Source organism: Oncorhynchus nerka, linkage group LG6, assembly GCF_034236695.1.
Source record: "Oncorhynchus nerka isolate Pitt River linkage group LG6, Oner_Uvic_2.0, whole genome shotgun sequence".
NCBI classification, from domain to species: Eukaryota; Metazoa; Chordata; class Actinopteri; order Salmoniformes; family Salmonidae; genus Oncorhynchus; species Oncorhynchus nerka.
The window spans coordinates 76,191,691-76,212,098 of record NC_088401.1 but is presented as its reverse complement, the minus strand read 5'-3'; the positions used below and the strand labels follow the sequence as shown (position 1 = coordinate 76,212,098).

The window sequence follows — 20,408 nt, the reverse complement described above, 5'->3', positions numbered from 1 at the left end:
CGTTTCTAACTCCGAGAAATGCCTTGAACTGGCGGTGATTCAAACCTTTGGCTCTGATAAAGTTAACTGTGCGCGTGATGATGCCATTACATGCTCCATTTTCAAGGCTTTACCGACAGAGATACCTGATAAGCTGTCAGCTCACCTGAGATTTTCCTCTTGCATCTTTTCCCGTATCTTCGCCACCAGTCCGCTCCTGTGTCCACACATCGCAGGTGCCCTTTGTCAAAGACAAGGCAGCTCCATCTCATTTACACATCTTGACACCTCTTCATACAAATCATGCCCCGTAGTTGTGCCATGCATAGGACGAAAGCCCTCCTCTGTCACGCTTTAGGTTGGAGTCCAGATGAAAATTGACAACTGGGCAATGTCAGAAATGTCGGTGCTCTCATCCACAGCCAAGGAATATGCAATAAAATCTTTTCCTTTTTCACAAGCTGCTCTTTTAGATTGATGGACAACTGGTCTACTCTCTCGGCAATGGTGTTTCTGCTCAGACTCACATTTAAAAAGAGTTGCCTTTTTCTGGGCAAACAGCAGTTTTTGATGAAATCCCCTCCGTAAATGGCCGGGCTGATTTAGATCTCTTCTGCCAAAATAAAACTGGCCTTGACAGCAGCCTGGCCTTGTGATTTGGCTTTTTTGAACAGAGCCTGTCGAGATTTGAGGCCTCGTTTTAATTCCTCTGCCTTTTGTAGCCTTTGTTCCATGTCCATATTCTTGTTTTTGTCCGCGTGTTTCGTTTCATAATGTCGTCTCAGATTATACTCTTTCAGTACCGCCACACTTTCTCCACACAGAAGACACAGGTTTTCCAGCTACCTTCGTGAACATATACTCCGACTCCCACCTTGTTTGAAACAGGTTCTCAGTATCCACCTTCCGTTTTGCCATTTTTGATGGGTATCTGAAAGTTAATTTTACTGTGATGCTGACGACTGCTGTGCCAATAAATATTGAAATGAAGCAGCCTACTGCTCGGTGCGTCACCTTTGCATTGTGGGAAATGTAGTATTGGTGCAAAAGATCTGATCCTAATAATAAATCAAGATCATCCCAGGGGCCGTAAAAAACCTTCTTGCGGGCCGGATGTGGCCCGCGGGCCTTGACTCTGACATATGTGCCTTAGAGAGACAGAGATCCCTTAGAGAGACAGAGATCCCTTAGAGAGACAGAGATCCCTTAGAGAGACAGAGATCCATTAGAGAGACAGAGATACCTTAGAGAGACAGAGATCCCTTAGAGAGACAGAGATCCCTTAGAGAGACAGAGATCCATTAGAGAGACAGAGATCCCGTAGAGAGACAGAGATCCCTTAGAGAGACAGAGATCCCTTACAGAGACAGAGATCCCTTAGAGAGACAGAGATCCATTAGAGAGACAGAGATCCATTAGAGAGACAGAGATCCCTTAGAGAGACAGAGATCCATTAGAGAGACAGAGATCCCTTAGAGAGACAGAGATCCCTTAGAGAGACAGAGATCCCTTAGAGAGACAGAGATCCCTTAGAGAGACAGAGATCCCTTAGAGAGACAGAGATCCCTTAGAGAGACAGAGATCCCTTAGAGAGACAGAGATCCCTTAGAGAGACAGAGATCCCTTAGAGAGACAGAGATCCCTTAGAGAGACAGAGATCCCTTAGAGAGACAGAGATCCCTTAGAGAGACAGAGATCCCTTAGAGAGACAGAGATCCCTTAGAGAGACAGAGATCCATTAGAGAGACAGAGATACCTTAGAGAGACAGAGATCCCTTAGAGAGACAGAGATCCCTTAGAGAGACAGAGATCCATTAGAGAGACAGAGATCCCGTAGAGAGACAGAGATCCCTTAGAGAGACAGAGATCCCTTACAGAGACAGAGATCCCTTAGAGAGACAGAGATCCATTAGAGAGACAGAGATCCATTAGAGAGACAGAGATCCCTTAGAGAGACAGAGATCCCGTAGAGAGACAGAGATCCCTTAGAGAGACAGCGATCCCTTACATAGACAGAGATCCCTTAGAGAGACAGAGATCCATTAGAGAGACAGAGATACCTTAGAGAGACAGAGATCCCTTAGAGAGACAGAGATCCCTTAGAGAGACAGAGATCCCTTAGAGAGACAGAGATCCATTAGAGAGACAGAAATCCATTAGAGAGACAGAGATCCCTTAGAGAGACAGAGATCCATTAGAGAGACAGAGATCCCTTACAGAGACAGAGATCCCTTACAGAGACAGAGATCCCTTAGAGAGACAGAGATCCCTTAGAGAGACAGGGATCCCTTAGAGAGACAGAGATCCCTTAGAGAGACAGAGATCCCTTAGAGAGACAGAGTTCCCTTACAGAGACAGAGATCCCTTACAGAGACAGAGATCCCTTAGAGAGACAGAGATCCCTTACAGAGACAGAGATCCCTTACAGAGACAGAGATCCCTTAGAGAGACAGAGATCCATTAGAGAGACAGAGATCCCTTACAGAGACAGAGATCCATTAGAGAGACAGAGATCCCTTAGAGGACAGAGATCCCTTACAGAGACAGAGATCCCTTACAGAGACAGAGATTCATTAGAGAGACAGAGATCCATTAGAGAGACAGAGATCCATTAGAGAGACAGAGATCCCTTACAGAGACAGAGATCCCTTACAGAGACAGAGATCCATTAGAGAGACAGAGATCCCTTACAGAGACAGAGATCCATTAGAGAGACAGAGATCTCTTACAGAGACAGAGATCCATTAGAGAGACAGAGATCCCTTACAGAGACAGAGATACATTAGAGAGACAGAGATCCCTTAGAGGACAGAGATCCCCTAGAGAGACAGAGATCCCTTAGAGAGACACAGAGGCAGGAAGGGAGGGGGGCAGAGATGGACCAGAGAGAGACAGAGAGGCATAAAGGGAGGGGGGCAGAGATGGATCAGAGAGAGACACAGAGGCATGGATAAGCGTGCCTGTGTTTGTTGACAGTAACAAAGAGAGAGTTGTCACTCACACAGCGGTTGTTTACGCTGGGTCGATTGACCTCTGTCCTCTCCCAACCTGACCTCTAACCTCTGATCTCTTACCTCTGACCTCTTCCTTAGCGATGGAGGTCCTGGTGACGGAGCTCAACATTCTGCTGAAGCTGCTGGACCACGAGACTCTGAGCTCTACAACTGAGGAGAAGAAGACCTCTGTTAGGAACCTTCTGAAATATATACAGCCCACAGGTAGGAGCCTACAGACAGACAGCTACAGCCCACAGGTAGGAGTCTACAGACAGACAGCTACAGCCCACAGGTAGGAGACTACAGACAGACAGCTACAGCCCACAGGTAGGAGACTACAGACAGACAGCTACAGCCCACAGGTAGGAAACGAGAGAAAGACAGACAGACAGACAGACAGACAGACAGACAGACAGACAGACAGACAGCTACAGCCCACAGGTAGGAAACGACAGACAGACAGCTACAGCCCACAGGTAGGAGAATACAGACAGACAGCTACATCCCACAGGTATCACACAATAGACAAACAGCTACAGCCCACAGGTATCACACAATAGACAAACAGCTACAGCCCACAGGTAGGAAACGAGAGACAGACAGACAGACAGACAGACAGCTACAGCCCACAGGTAGGAGACTACAGACAGACAGCTACAGCCCACAGGTAGGAGACTACAGACAGACAGCTACAGCCCACAGGTAGTATACTACAGACAGACAGCTACAGCCCACAGGTAGGAGAATACAGACAGACAGCTACATCCCACAGGTATCACACAATAGACAAACAGCTACAGCCCACAGGTATCACACAATAGACAAACAGCTACAGCCCACAGGTAGGAAACGAGAGACAGACAGACAGACAGACAGACAGACAGACAGACAGCTACAGCCCACAGGTAGGAGACTACAGACAGACAGCTACAGCCCACAGGTAGTATACTACAGACAGACATCTACAGCCCACAGGTAGGAAACGACAGACAGACAGCTACAGCCCACAGGTAGGAGACTACAGAGAGACAGCTACAGCCCACAGGTAGGAGACTACAGACAGACAGCTACATTCCACGGGTAGGGGCCTACAGACAGACAGCTACAGCCCACAGGTAGAATACTACAGACAGACAGCTACAGCCCACAGGTAGTATACTACAGACAGACAGCTACAGCCCACAGGTAGGAGTCTACAGACAGACAGCTACAGCCCACAGGTAGGAGACTACAGACAGACAGCTACAGCCCACAGGTAGGAGACTACAGACAGACAGCTACAGCCCACAGGTAGGAGACAACAGACAAATAGCTCCCGACAGATAGGAAACTACAGACAGACAGACAGCTACTGCCCACAGGTAGGAAACTACAGACAGACAGCTACAGCCCACAGGTAAGAGACTACAGACAGACAGCTACAGCCCACAGGTAGGAGACTACAGACAGACAGCTACAGCCCACAGGTAGGAAACGAGAGAAAGACAGACAGACAGACAGACAGCTACAGCCCACAGGTAGGAAACGACAGACAGACACCTACAGCCCACAGGTAGGAGAATACAGACAGACAGCTACATCCCACAGGTATCACACAATAGACAAACAGCTACAGCCCACAGGTAGGAGAATACAGACAGACAGCTACATCCCACAGGTATCACACAATAGACAAACAGCTACAGCCCACAGGTATCACACAATAGACAAACAGCTACAGCCCACAGGTAGGAAACGAGAGACAGACAGACAGACAGACAGACAGACAGACAGACAGACAGCTACAGCCCACAGGTAGGAGACTACAGACAGACAGCTACAGCCCACAGGTAGTATACTACAGACAGACATCTACAGCCCACAGGTAGGAAACGACAGACAGACAGCTACAGCCCACAGGTAGGAGACTACAGAGAGACAGCTACATTCCACGGGTAGGGGCCTACAGACAGACAGCTACAGCCCACAGGTAGTATACTACAGACAGACATCTACAGCCCACAGGTAGGAAACGACAGACAGACAGCTACAGCCCACAGGTAGGAGACTACAGACAGACAGCTACATTCCACGGGTAGGGGCCTACAGACAGACAGCTACAGCCCACAGGTAGAATACTACAGACAGACAGCTACAGCCCACAGGTAGTATACTACAGACAGACAGCTACAGCCCACAGGTAGGAGTCTACAGACAGACAGCTACAGCCCACAGGTAGGAGACTACAGACAGACAGCTACAGCCCACAGGTAGGAGACAACAGACAAATAGCTCCCGACAGATAGGAAACTACAGACAGACAGACAGCTACTGCCCACAGGTAGGAAACTACAGACAGACAGCTACAGCCCACAGGTAAGAGACTACAGACAGACAGCTACAGCCCACAGGTAGGAGACTACAGACAGACAGCTACAGCCCACAGGTAGGAAACGAGAGAAAGACAGACAGACAGACAGACAGACAGCTACAGCCCACAGGTAGGAAACGACAGACAGACACCTACAGCCCACAGGTAGGAGAATACAGACAGACAGCTACATCCCACAGGTATCACACAATAGACAAACAGCTACAGCCCACAGGTATCACACAATAGACAAACAGCTACAGCCCACAGGTAGGAAACGAGAGACAGACAGACAGACAGACAGACAGACAGCTACAGCCCACAGGTAGGAGACTACAGACAGACAGCTACAGCCCACAGGTAGGAGACTACAGACAGACAGCTACAGCCCACAGGTAGTATACTACAGACAGACATCTACAGCCCACAGGTAGGAAACGACAGACAGACAGCTACAGCCCACAGGTAGGAGACTACAGAGAGACAGCTACAGCCCACAGGTAGGAGACTACAGACAGACAGCTACATTCCACGGGTAGGGGCCTACAGACAGACAGCTACAGCCCAAAGGTAGGATACTACAGACAGACAGCTACAGCCCACAGGTAGTATACTACAGACAGACAGCTACAGCCCACAGGTAGGAGACTACAGACAGACAGCTACAGCCCACAGGTAGGAGACTACAGACAGACAGCTACAGCCCACAGGTAGGAGACCACAGACAGACAGCTACAGCCCACAGATAGGAAACTACAGACAGACAGACAGCTACGGCCCACAGGTAGGAGACTACAGACAGACAGCTACAGCCCACAGGTAGGAGACTACAGACAGACAGCTACAGCCCACAGGTAGGAAACGAGAGACAGACAGACAGCTACAGCCCACAGGTAGGAAACGACAGACAGACAGACAGCTACAGCCCACAGGTAGGAGAATACAGACAGACAGACAGCTACAGGCCACATGTAGGAGAATACAGACAGACAGCTACAGCCCACAGGTATCACAAGTGTAGACAAACAGCTACAGCCCACAGGTATCACACAATAGACAAACAGCTACAGCCCACAGGTAGGAAACTACAGATATAAGGACAACTACAGCCCACAGGTAGGAGACTACAGACAGACAGCTACATTCCACAGGTAGGAGCCGACAGACAAACGTCTACAGCCCACAGGTAGGAGACTACAGACAGACAGCTACAGTCCACAGGTAGGAGACTACTGACAGACAGACAGCTACAATCCACAGGTACGAAACTACAGACAGACAGCTACAGTCCACAGGTAGGAGACTACTGACAGACAGACAGCTACAGCACACAGGTACGAAACTACAGACACACAGCTACAGTCCACAGGTAGGAGACTACTGACAGACAGACAGCTACAGTCCACAGGTACGAAACTACAGACAGACAGCTACAGTCCACAGGTAGGAAACGAGAGACAGACAGACAGACAGCTACAGCCCACAGATAGGAGACTACAGACAAACAGCTACAGCCCACAGGTAGGAGACTACAGACAGACAGCTACAGCCCACAGGTAGGAGACTACAGACAGACAGACAGCTACAGCCCACAGATAGGAAAACTACAGACAGACAGACACCTACAGCCCACAGGTGGGAGAGTACAGACAGACAGACAGACAGACAGCTACAGCCCACAGGTAGGAGACTACAGACAGACAGACAGCTACACCCCACAGGTAGAAAACTACAGACAGACAGTCACCTACAGCCCACAGGTAGGAGACTACAAACAGACAGACAGCTACAGCCCACAGGTAGAAAACTACAGACAGACAGTCACCTACAGCCCACAGGTGGGAGAGTACAGACAGACAGACACCTACAGCCCACAGGTAGGAGACTACAGACAGACAGCTACAGCCCACAGGTAGGAGACTACAGACAGACAGCTACAGCCCACAGGTAGGAGACTACAGACAGACAGCTACAGCCCACAGGTAGGAGACTACAGACAGACAGCTACAGCCCACAGGTAGGAGACAACAGACAAACAGCTCCTGCCGACAGGTAGGAAATGAGAGACAGACAGACAGACAGACCGGTACGGCCCACAGGTAGGAGACTACAGACAGACAGCTACAGCCCACAGGTAGGAAACGAGAGACAGACAGACAGACAGCTACAGCCCACAGGTAGGAAACGACAGACAGACAGACAGACAGACAGACAGACAGACAGACAGACAGACAGCTACAGCCCACAGGTAGGAGAATACAGACAGACAGCTACAGCCCACAGGTAGGAAACGAGAGACAGACAGACAGACAGACAGACAGACAGACAGACAGACAGACAGACAGCTACAGCCCACAGGTAGGAGAATACAGACAGACAGCTACAGCCCACAGGTATCACACAATAGACAAACAGCTACAGCCCACAGGTAGGAAACGAGAGACAGACAGACATACAGACAGACAGACAGACAGCTACAGCCCACAGGTAGGAGACTACAGACAGCTACAGCCCACAGGTAGGAGACTACAGACAGACAGCTACAGTCCACAGGTAGGAGACTACAGACAGACAGCTACAGTCCACAGATGGGAGACTACAGACAGACAGCTACAGTCCACAGGTACGAAACTCCAGACAGACAGCTACAGTCCACAGGTAGGAGACTACAGACAAACATCTACAGCCCACAGGTAGGATACTACAGACAGACAGCTACAGTCCACAAGTAGGAGACTACAGACAGACAGCTACAGTCCACAGGTAGGAGACTACTGACAGACAGACAGCTACAGTCCACAGGTACGAAACTACAGACAGACAGCTACAGTCCACAGGTAGGAGACTACAGACAAACAGCTGCAGCCCACAGATAGGAGACTACAGACAGACATACAGACAGACAGACAGACAGACAGACAGACAGACAGACACCTACAGCCCACAGGTGGGAGCCTACAGACAGACAGCTACAGCCCACAGGTAGGATACTACAGACAGACAGCTACAGTCCACAGGTAGGAGACTACAGACAGACAGCTACAGTCCACAGGCAGGAGACTACTGACAGACAGACAGCTACAGTCCACAGGTACGAAACTACAGACAGACAGCTACAGTCCACAGGTAGGAGACTACAGACAAACATCTACAGCCCACAGGTAGGATACTACAGACAGACAGCTACAGTCCACAGGTAGGAGACTACAGACAGACAGCTACAGTCCACAGGTAGGAGACTACTGACAGACAGACAACTACAGTCCACAGGTACGAAACTACAGACAGACACCTACAGCCCACAGGTAGGAGACTACAGACAGACAGCTACATTCCACAGGTAGGAGCCTACAGACAAACATCTACAGCCCACAGTTAGGAGACTACAGACAGACAGCTACAGCCCACAGGTAGGAGACTACAGACAGACAGCTACAGCCCACAGGTAGGAGACTACAGACAGACAGACAGACAGCTACAGCCCACAGGTAGGAAAACTACAGAGAGACAGACACCTACAGCCCACAGGTGGGAGAGTACAGACAGACAGACAGACAGACAGACAGACAGCTACAGCCCACAGGTAGGAGACTACAGACAGACAGACAGCTACACCCCACAGGTAGAAAACTACAGACCGTCAGTCACCTACAGCCCACAGGTAGGAGACTACAAACAGACAGACAGCTACAGCCCACAGGTAGAAAACTACAGACAGACAGTCACCTACAGCCCACAGGTGGGAGAGTACAGACAGACAGACACCTACAGCCCACAGGTAGGAGACTACAGACAGACAGCTACAGCCCACAGGTTGGAGACTACAGACAGACAGCTACAGCCCACAGGTAGGAGAATACAGACAGACAGCTACAGCCCACAGGTAGGAGATTACAGACAGACAGCTACAGCCCAAAGGTAGGAGATTACAGACAGACAGCTACAGCCCACAGGTAGGAGACAACAGACAAACAGCTCCTGCCGACAGGTAGGAAATGAGAGACAGACAGACAGACAGACAGACAGACAGACAGACAGACAGACAGCTACAGCCCACAGGTAGGAGACTACAGACAGACAGCTACAGCCCACAGGTAGGAGACTACAAACAGACAGCTACCGTCCACAGGTAGGAGACTACAGACAGACAGCTACAGTCCACAGGTAGGAGACTACTGACAGACAGACAGCTACAGTCCACAGGTACGAAACTACAGACAGACAGCTACAGTCCACAGGTAGGAGACTACAGACAAACAGCTGCAGCCCACAGATAGGAGACTACAGACAGACAGACAGACAGACAGACAGACAGACAGACACCTACAGCCCACAGGTAGGAGCCTACAGACAGACAGCTACAGTCCACAGGTAGGAGCCTACAGACAGACACCTACAGCCCACAGGTAGGATACTACAGACAGACAGCTACAGTCCACAGGTAGGAGACTACAGACAGACAGCTACAGTCCACAGGCAGGAGACTAATGACAGACAGACAGCTACAGTCCACAGGTACGAAACTACAGACAGACAGCTACAGTCCACAGGTAGGAGACTACAGACAAACATCTACAGCCCACAGGTAGGATACTACAGACAGACAGCTACAGTCCACAGGTAGGAGACTACAGACAGACAGCTACAGTCCACAGGTAGGAGACTACTGACAGACAGACAGCTACAGTCCACAGGTACGAAACTACAGACAGACACCTACAGCCCACAGGTAGGAGACTACAGACAGACAGCTACATTCCACAGGTAGGAGCCTACAGACAAACATCTACAGCCCACAGGTAGGAGACTACAGACAGACAGCTACAGTCCACAGGTAGGAGACTACTGACAGACAGACAGCTACAGTCCACAGGTACGAAACTACAGACAGACAGCTACAGTCCACAGGTAGGAGACTACTGACAGACAGACAGCTACAGCCCACAGGTACGAAACTACAGACAGACAGCTACAGTCCACAGGTATGAGACTACTGACAGACAGACAGCTACAGTCCACAGGTGCGAAACTACAGACAGACAGCTACAGTCCACAGGTAGGAGACTACAGACAAACAGCTGCAGCCCACAGATAGGAGACTACAGACAGACAGCTACAGCCCACAGATAGGAGACTACAGACAAACAGCTACAGCCCACAGGTAGGAGACTACAGACAGACAGCTACAGCCCACAGGTAGGAAAACTACAGACAGACAGACACCTACAGCCCACAGGTGGGAGAGTACAGACAGACAGACAGACAGACAGACAGCTACAGCCCACAGGTAGGAGACTACAGACAGACAGTCACCTACAGCCCACAGGTAGGAGACTACAAACAGACAGACAGCTACAGCCCACAGGTAGAAAACTACAGACAGACAGTCACCTACAGCCCACAGGTGGGAGAGTACAGACAGACAGACACCTACAGCCCACAGGTAGGAGACTACAGACAGACAGCTACAGCCCACAGGTAGGAGACTACAGACAGACAGCTACAGCCCACAGGTAGGAGACAGACAGACAGACAGCCCACAGGTACAGCCCTACAGCCCACAGGTAGGAGACAGACAGACAAACAGCTACAGCCCAGACAGGCTAGCCCACAGGTAGAAAACTACAGACAGACAGTCACCTACAGCCCACAGGTACAGCCCACCTAGGTAGGAGACTACAAACAGACAGACAGCTACAGCCCACAGGTAGAAAACTACAGACAGACAGTCACCTACAGCCCACAGGTGGGAGAGTACAGACAGACAGACACCTACAGCCCACAGGTAGGACACTACAGACAGACAGCTACAGCCCACAGGTAGAAAACTACAGACCGTCAGTCACCTACAGCCCACAGGTAGGAGACTACAAACAAACAGACAGACAGCTACAGCCCACAGGTAGAAAACTACAGACAGACAGTCACCTACAGCCCACAGGTGGGAGAGTACAGACAGACAGACACCTACAGCCCACAGGTAGGAGACTACAGACAGACAGCTACAGCCCACAGGTTGGAGACTACAGACAGACAGCTACAGCCCACAGGTAGGAGAATACAGACAGACAGCTACAGCCCACAGGTAGGAGATTACAGACAGACAGCAACAGCCCACAGGTAGGAGACAACAGACAAACAGCTCCTGCCGACAGGTAGGAAATGAGAGACAGACAGACAGACAGACAGACAGCTACAGCCCACAGGTAGGAGACTACAGACAGACAGCTACAGCCCACAGGTAGGAGACTACAAACAGACAGCTACCGTCCACAGGTAGGAGACTACAGACAGACAGCTACAGTCCACAGGTAGGAGACTACTGACAGACAGACAGCTACAGTCCACAGGTACGAAACTACAGACAGACAGCTACAGTCCACAGGTAGGAGACTACAGACAAACAGCTGCAGCCCACAGATAGGAGACTACAGACAGACAGACAGACAGACAGACAGACAGACAGACAGACAGACAGACACCTACAGCCCACAGGTAGGAGCCTACAGACAGACAGCTACAGTCCACAGGTAGGAGCCTACAGACAGACACCTACAGCCCACAGGTAGGATACTACAGACAGACAGCTACAGTCCACAGGTAGGAGACTACAGACAGACAGCTACAGTCCACAGGCAGGAGACTAATGACAGACAGACAGCTACAGTCCACAGGTACGAAACTACAGACAGACAGCTACAGTCCACAGGTAGGAGACTACAGACAAACAGCTGCAGCCCACAGATAGGAGACTACAGACAGACAGACAGACAGACAGACAGACAGACAGACAGACAGACAGACAGACACCTACAGCCCACAGGTAGGAGCCTACAGACAGACAGCTACAGTCCACAGGTAGGAGCCTACAGACAGACACCTACAGCCCACAGGTAGGATACTACAGACAGACAGCTACAGTCCACAGGTAGGAGACTACAGACAGACAGCTACAGTCCACAGGCAGGAGACTAATGACAGACAGACAGCTACAGTCCACAGGTACGAAACTACAGACAGACAGCTACAGTCCACAGGTAGGAGACTACAGACAAACATCTACAGCCCACAGGTAGGATACTACAGACAGACAGCTACAGTCCACAGGTAGGAGACTACAGACAGACAGCTACAGTCCACAGGTAGGAGACTACTGACAGACAGACAGCTACAGTCCACAGGTACGAAACTACAGACAGACACCTACAGCCCACAGGTAGGAGACTACAGACAGACAGCTACATTCCACAGGTAGGAGCCTACAGACAAACATCTACAGCCCACAGGTAGGAGACTACAGACAGACAGCTACAGTCCACAGGTAGGAGACTACTGACAGACAGACAGCTACAGTCCACAGGTACGAAACTACAGACAGACAGCTACAGTCCACAGGTAGGAGACTACTGACAGACAGACAGCTACAGCCCACAGGTACGAAACTACAGACAGACAGCTACAGTCCACAGGTATGAGACTACTGACAGACAGACAGCTACAGTCCACAGGTGCGAAACTACAGACAGACAGCTACAGTCCACAGGTAGGAGACTACAGACAAACAGCTGCAGCCCACAGATAGGAGACTACAGACAGACAGCTACAGCCCACAGATAGGAGACTACAGACAAACAGCTACAGCCCACAGGTAGGAGACTACAGACAGACAGCTACAGCCCACAGGTAGGAAAACTACAGACAGACAGACACCTACAGCCCACAGGTGGGAGAGTACAGACAGACAGACAGACAGCTACAGCCCACAGGTAGGAGACTACAGACAGACAGTCACCTACAGCCCACAGGTAGGAGACTACAAACAGACAGACAGCTACAGCCCACAGGTAGAAAACTACAGACAGACAGTCACCTACAGCCCACAGGTGGGAGAGTACAGACAGACAGACACCTACAGCCCACAGGTAGGAGACTACAGACAGACAGCTACAGCCCACAGGTAGGAGACTACAGACAGACAGCTACAGCCCACAGGTAGGAGACTACAGACAGACAGGTACAGCCCACAGGTAGGAGACAACAGACAAACAGCTCCTGCCGACAGGTAGGAAATGAGAGACAGACAGACAGACAGACAGCTACAGCCCACAGGTAGGAGAATACAGACAGACAGACAGGTACGGCCCACAGGTAGGAGACTACAGACAGACAGCTACAGCCCACAGGTAGGAGACTACAGACAGACAGCTACAGCCCACAGGTAGGAAACGAGAGACAGACAGACAGACAGACAGACAGCTACAGCCCACAGGTAGGAAACGACAGACAGACAGACAGACAGACAGACAGACAGACAGACAGACAGACAGACAGACAGCAGCTACAGCCCACAGGTAGGAGAATACAGACAGACAGCTACAGTCCACAGGTACGAAACTACAGACAGACAGCTACAGTCCACAGGTAGGAGACTACAGACAAACAGCTGCAGCCCACAGATAGGAGACTACAGACAGACAGCTACAGCCCACAGGTAGGAGACTACAGACAGACAGCTACAGCCCACAGGTAGGAGACTACAGACAGACAGACAGCTACAGCCCACAGGTAGGAAAACTACAGACAGACAGACACCTACAGCCCACAGGTGGGAGAGTACAGACAGACAGACAGACAGACAGACAGCTACAGCCCACAGGTAGGAGCCTACAGACAGACAGACAGCTACACCCCACAGGTAGAAAACTACAGACAGACAGTCACCTACAGCCCACAGGTAGGAGACTACAAACAGACAGACAGCTACAGCCCACAGGAAGAAAACTACAGACAGACAGTCACCTACAGCCCACAGGTGGGAGAGTACAGACAGACAGACACCTACAGCCCACAGGTAGGAGACTACAGACAGACAGCTACAGCCCACAGGTAGGAGACTACAGACAGACAGCTACAGCCCACAGGTAGGAGACTACAGACAGACAGCTACAGCCCACAGGTAGGAGACTACAGACAGACAGGTACAGCCCACAGGTAGGAGACAACAGACAAACAGCTCCTGCCGACAGGTAGGAAATGAGAGACAGACAGACAGACAGACAGCTACAGCCCACAGGTAGGAGAATACAGACAGACAGACAGGTACGGCCCACAGGTAGGAGACTACAGACAGACAGCTACAGCCCACAGGTAGGAGACTACAGACAGACAGCTACAGCCCACAGGTAGGAAACGAGAGACAGACAGACAGACATACAGACAGCTACAGCCCACAGGTAGGAAACGACAGACAGACAGACAGACAGACAGACAGACAGCTACAGCCCACAGGTAGGAGAATACAGACAGACAGCTACAGCCCACAGGTATCACACAATAGACAAACAGCTGCATCCCACAGGTATCACACAATAGACAAACAGCTACAACCCACAGGTATCACACAATAGACAAACAGCTACAGCCCACAGGTATCACACAATAGACAAACAGCTACAGCCCACAGGTAGGAAACTACAGACATAAGGACACCTACAGCCCAGAGGTAGGAGACTACAGACAGACAGCTACAGCCCACAGGTAGGAGACTACTGACAGACAGACAGCTACAGTCCACAGGTACGAAACTACAGACAGACAGCTACAGTCCACAGGTAGGAGACTACTGACAGACAGACAGCTACAGTCCACAGGTACGCAACTACAGACATAAGGACACCTACAGCCCACAGGTAGGAGAGTACAGACAGACAGCTACATTCCACAGGTAGGAGCCTACAGACAAACATCTACAGCCCACAGGTAGGAGACTACTGACAGACAGACAGCTACAGTCCACAGGTACGAAACTACAGACAGACAGCTACAGTCCACAGGTAGGAGACTACTGACAGACAGACAGCTACAGTCCACAGGTACGCAACTACAGACATAAGGACACCTACAGCCCACAGCCCACAGCTACAGTCCACAGGTAGGAGACTACTGACAGACAGACAGCTACAGCCCACAGGTACGAAACTACACACAGACAGCTACAGTCCACAGGTAGGAGACTACAGACAAACAGCTGCAGCCCACAGATAGGAGACTACAGACAGACAGCTACAGCCCACAGAAAGGAGACTACAGACAAACAGCTACAGCCCACAGGTAGGAGACTACAGACAGACAGTCACCTACAGCCCACAGGTAGGAGACTACAGACAGACAGACAGCTACAGCCCATAGGTAGGAAAACTACAGACAGACAGACACCTACAGCCCACAGGTGGGAGAGTACAGACAGACAGACAGACAGACAGACAGACAGACAGACAGACAGACAGACAGACAGCTACAGTCCACAGGTACGTAACTACAGACAGACACCTACAGCCCACAGGTAGGATACTACAGACAGACAGCTACATTCCACAGGTAGGAGCCTACAGACAAACATCTACAGCCCACAGGTAGGAGACTACAGACAGACAGCTACAGTCCACAGGTAGGAGACTACTGACAGACAGACAGCTACAGTCCACAGGTACGAAACTACAGACAGACAGCTACAGTCCACAGGTAGGAGACTACTGACAGACAGACAGCTACAGCCCACAGGCACGAAACTACACACAGACAGCTACAGTCCACAGGTAGGAGACTACAGACAGACAGCTACAGCCCACAGATAGGAGACTACAGACAAACAGCTACAGCCCACAGGTAGGAGACTACAGACAGACAGTCACCTACAGCCCACAGGTAGGAGACTACAGACAGACAGACAGCTACAGCCCACAGGTAGGAAAACTACAGACAGACAGACACCTACAGCCCACAGGTGGGAGAGTACAGACAGACAGACAGACAGACAGACAGACAGACAGACACCTACAGCCCACAGGTAGGAGACTACAGAAGACAGACAGCTACACCCCACAGGTAGAAAACTACAGACAGACAGTCACCTACAGCCCACAGGTAGGAGACTACAAACAAACAGACAGACAGCTACAGCCCACAGGTAGAAAACTACAGACAGACAGTCACCTACAGCCCAGAGGTGGGAGAGTACAGACAGACAGACACCTACAGCCCACAGGTAGGAGACTATAGACAGACAGCTACAGCCCACAGGTAGGAGACTACAGACAGACAGCTACAGCCCACAGGTAGGAGACTACAGACAGACAGCTACAGCCCACAGGTAGGAGACTACAGACAGACAGCTACAGCCCACAGGTAGGAGACAACAGACAAACAGCTCCTGCCGACAGGTAGGAAATGAGAGACAGACAGACAGACAGACAGCTACAGCCCACAGGTAGGAGAATACAGACAGACAGACAGGTACGGCCCACAGGTAGGAGACTACAGACAGACAGCTACAGCCCACAGGTAGGAGACTACAGACAGACTACAGCCCACAGGTAGGAAACGAGAGACAGACAGACAGACAGACAGCTACAGCCCACAGCTAGGAAACGACAGACAGACAGACAGACAGCTACAGCCCACAGGTAGGAGAATACAGACAGACAGCTACAGCCCACAGGTATCACACAATAGACAAACAGCTACAGCCCACAGGTATCACACAATAGACAAACAGCTACAGCCCACAGGTAGGAAACGAGAGACAGACAGACAGACAGACAGACAGACAGACAGACAGACAGACAGACAGACAGACAGACAGCTACAGCCCACAGGTAGGAGACTACAGACAGACAGCTACAGCCCACAGGTAGGAGACTACAGACAGACAGCTACAGCCCACAGGTAGGAGACTACAGACAGACAGCTACAGTCCACAGGTAGGAGACTACAGACAGACAGCTACAGTCCACAGGTAGGAGACTACTGACAGACAGCTACAGTCCACAGGTAGGAGACTACAGACAAACAGCTGCAGCCCACAGATAGGAGACTACAGACAGACAGACAGACAGGCAGACAGACAGACAGACAGACAGACACCTACAGCCCACAGGTAGGAGACTACAGACAGACAGCTACAGTCCACAGGTAGGAGCCTACAGACAGACACCTACAGCCCACAGGTAGGATACTACAGACAGACAGCTACAGTCCACAGGTAGGAGACTACAGACAGACAGCTACAGTCCACAGGTAGGAGACTACAGACAGACAGCTACAGCCCACAGGTAGGAGACTACAGACAGACAGCTACAGCCCACAGGTAGGAGACAACAGACAAACAGCTCCTGCCGACAGGTAGGAAATGAGAGACAGACAGACAGACAGACAGACAGACAGACAGACAGACAGACAGACAGACAGACAGCTACAGCCCACAGGTAGGAGAATACAGACAGACAGACAGGTACGGCCCACAGGTAGGAGACTACAGACAGACAGCTACAGCCCACAGGTAGGAGACTACAGACAGACTACAGCCCACAGGTAGGAAATGAGAGACAGACAGACAGACAGACAGACAGACAGACAGCTACAGCCCACAGGTAGGAAACGACAGACAGACAGACAGACAGCTACAGCCCACAGGTAGGAGAATACAGACAGACAGCTACAGCCCACAGGTATCACACAATAGACAAACAGCTACAGCCCACAGGTATCACACAATAGACAAACAGCTACAGCCCACAGGTAGGAAACGAGAGACAGACAGACAGACAGACAGACAGCTACAGCCCACAGGTAGGAGACTACAGACAGACAGCTACAGCCCACAGGTAGGAGACTACAGACAGACAGCTACAGCCCACAGGTAGGAGACTACAGACAGACAGCTACAGTCCACAGGTAGGAGACTACAGACAGACAGCTACAGTCCACAGGTAGGAGACTACTGACAGACAGACAGCTACAGTCCACAGGTATGAAACTACAGACAGACAGCTACAGTCCACAGGTAGGAGACTACAGACAAACAGCTGCAGCCCACAGATAGGAGACTACAGACAGACAGACAGACAGACAGACAGAGGCAGACAGACAGACAGACAGACACCTACAGCCCACAGGTAGGAGCCTACAGACAGACAGCTACAGTCCACAGGTAGGAGCCTACAGACAGACACCTACAGCCCACAGGTAGGATACTACAGACAGACAGCTACAGTCCACAGGTAGGAGACTACAGACAGACAGCTACAGTCCACAGGTACGAAACTACAGACAGACAGCTACAGTCCACAGGTAGGAGACTACAGACAAACAGTTGCAGCCCACAGATAGGAGACGACAGACAGACAGACAGACAGACAGACAGACAGACAGACAGACAGACAGACACCTACAGCCCACAGGTAGGAGCCTACAGACAGACAGCTACACCCCAAAGGTAGAAAACTACAGACAGACAGTCACCTACAGCCCACAGGTAGGAGACTACAGACAGACAGACAGCTTCTCCCCACAGGTAGGAAAACTACAGACAGACAGACACCTACAGCCCACAGGTGGGAGAGTACAGACAGACAGACACCTACAGCCCACAGGTAGGAGACTATAGACAGACAGCTACAGCCCACAGGTAGGAGACTACAGACAGACAGCTACAGCCCACAGGTAGGAGACTACAGACAGACAGCTACAGCCCACAGGTAGGAGACTACAGACAGACAGCTACAGCCCACAGGTAGGAGACAACAGACAAACAGCTCCTGCCGACAGGTAGGAAATGAGAGACAGACAGACAGACAGACAGCTACAGCCCACAGGTAGGAGAATACAGACAGACAGACAGACAGGTACGGCCCACAGGTAGGAGACTACAGACAGACAGCTACAGCCCACAGGTAGGAGACTACAGACAGACTACAGCCCACAGGTAGGAAACGAGAGACAGACAGACAGACAGACAGCTACAGCCCACAGCTAGGAAACGACAGACAGACAGACAGACAGCTACAGCCCACAGGTAGGAGAATACAGACAGACAGCTACAGCCCACAGGTATCACACAATAGACAAACAGCTACAGCCCACAGGTATCACACAATAGACAAACAGCTACAGCCCACAGGTAGGAAACGAGAGACAGACAGACAGACAGACAGACAGACAGACAGACAGACAGACAGCTACAGCCCACAGGTAGGAGACTACAGACAGACAGCTACAGCCCACAGGTAGGAGACTACAGACAGACAGCTACAGCCCACAGGTAGGAGACTACAGACAGACAGCTACAGTCCACAGGTAGGAGACTACAGACAGACAGCTACAGTCCACAGGTAGGAGACTACTGACAGACAGCTACAGTCCACAGGTAGGAGACTACAGACAAACAGCTGCAGCCCACAGATAGGAGACTACAGACAGACAGACAGACAGGCAGACAGACAGACAGACAGACAGACAGACACACCTACAGCCCACAGGTAGGAGACTACAGACAGACAGCTACAGTCCACAGGTAGGAGCCTACAGACAGACACCTACAGCCCACAGGTAGGATACTACAGACAGACAGCTACAGTCCACAGGTAGGAGACTACAGACAGACAGCTACAGTCCACAGGTAGGAGACTACAGACAGACAGCTACAGCCCACAGGTAGGAGACTACAGACAGACAGCTACAGCCCACAGGTAGGAGACAACAGACAAACAGCTCCTGCCGACAGGTAGGAAATGAGAGACAGACAGACAGACAGACAGACAGACAGACAGACAGACAGACAGACAGCTACAGCCCACAGGTAGGAGAATACAGACAGACAGACAGGTACGGCCCACAGGTAGGAGACTACAGACAGACAGCTACAGCCCACAGGTAGGAGACTACAGACAGACTACAGCCCACAGGTAGGAAATGAGAGACAGACAGACAGACAGACAGACAGACAGACAGACAGACAGACAGACAGACAGACAGACAGACAGACAGACAGACAGCTACAGCCCACAGGTAGGAGAATACAGACAGACAGACAGGTACGGCCCACAGGTAGGAGACTACAGACAGACAGCTACAGCCCACAGGTAGGAGACTACAGACAGACTACAGCCCACAGGTAGGAAATGAGAGACAGACAGACAGACAGCTACAGCCCACAGGTAGGAGAATACAGACAGACAGCTACAGCCCACAGGTATCACACAATAGACAAACAGCTACAGCCCACAGGTATCACACAATAGACAAAC

The 20,408-nt window shown here is 50.9% G+C and overlaps 1 protein-coding gene across 2 annotated transcripts in view; it reads left to right on the top strand.

Annotated features, from left to right (window-relative positions):
• LOC115124950 (actin filament-associated protein 1-like 1) overlaps nt 1–20,408 on the top strand; it is a 121,122-nt gene that overhangs the window by 64,247 nt on the left and 36,467 nt on the right. For both annotated transcript variants that reach the window (XM_065019874.1, XM_065019873.1), the window contains exon 2: nt 3,072–3,197. In XM_065019874.1, the coding sequence (XP_064875946.1) occupies nt 3,072–3,197 (126 nt within the window). The remainder of the gene's footprint in view (nt 1–3,071; nt 3,198–20,408) is intronic.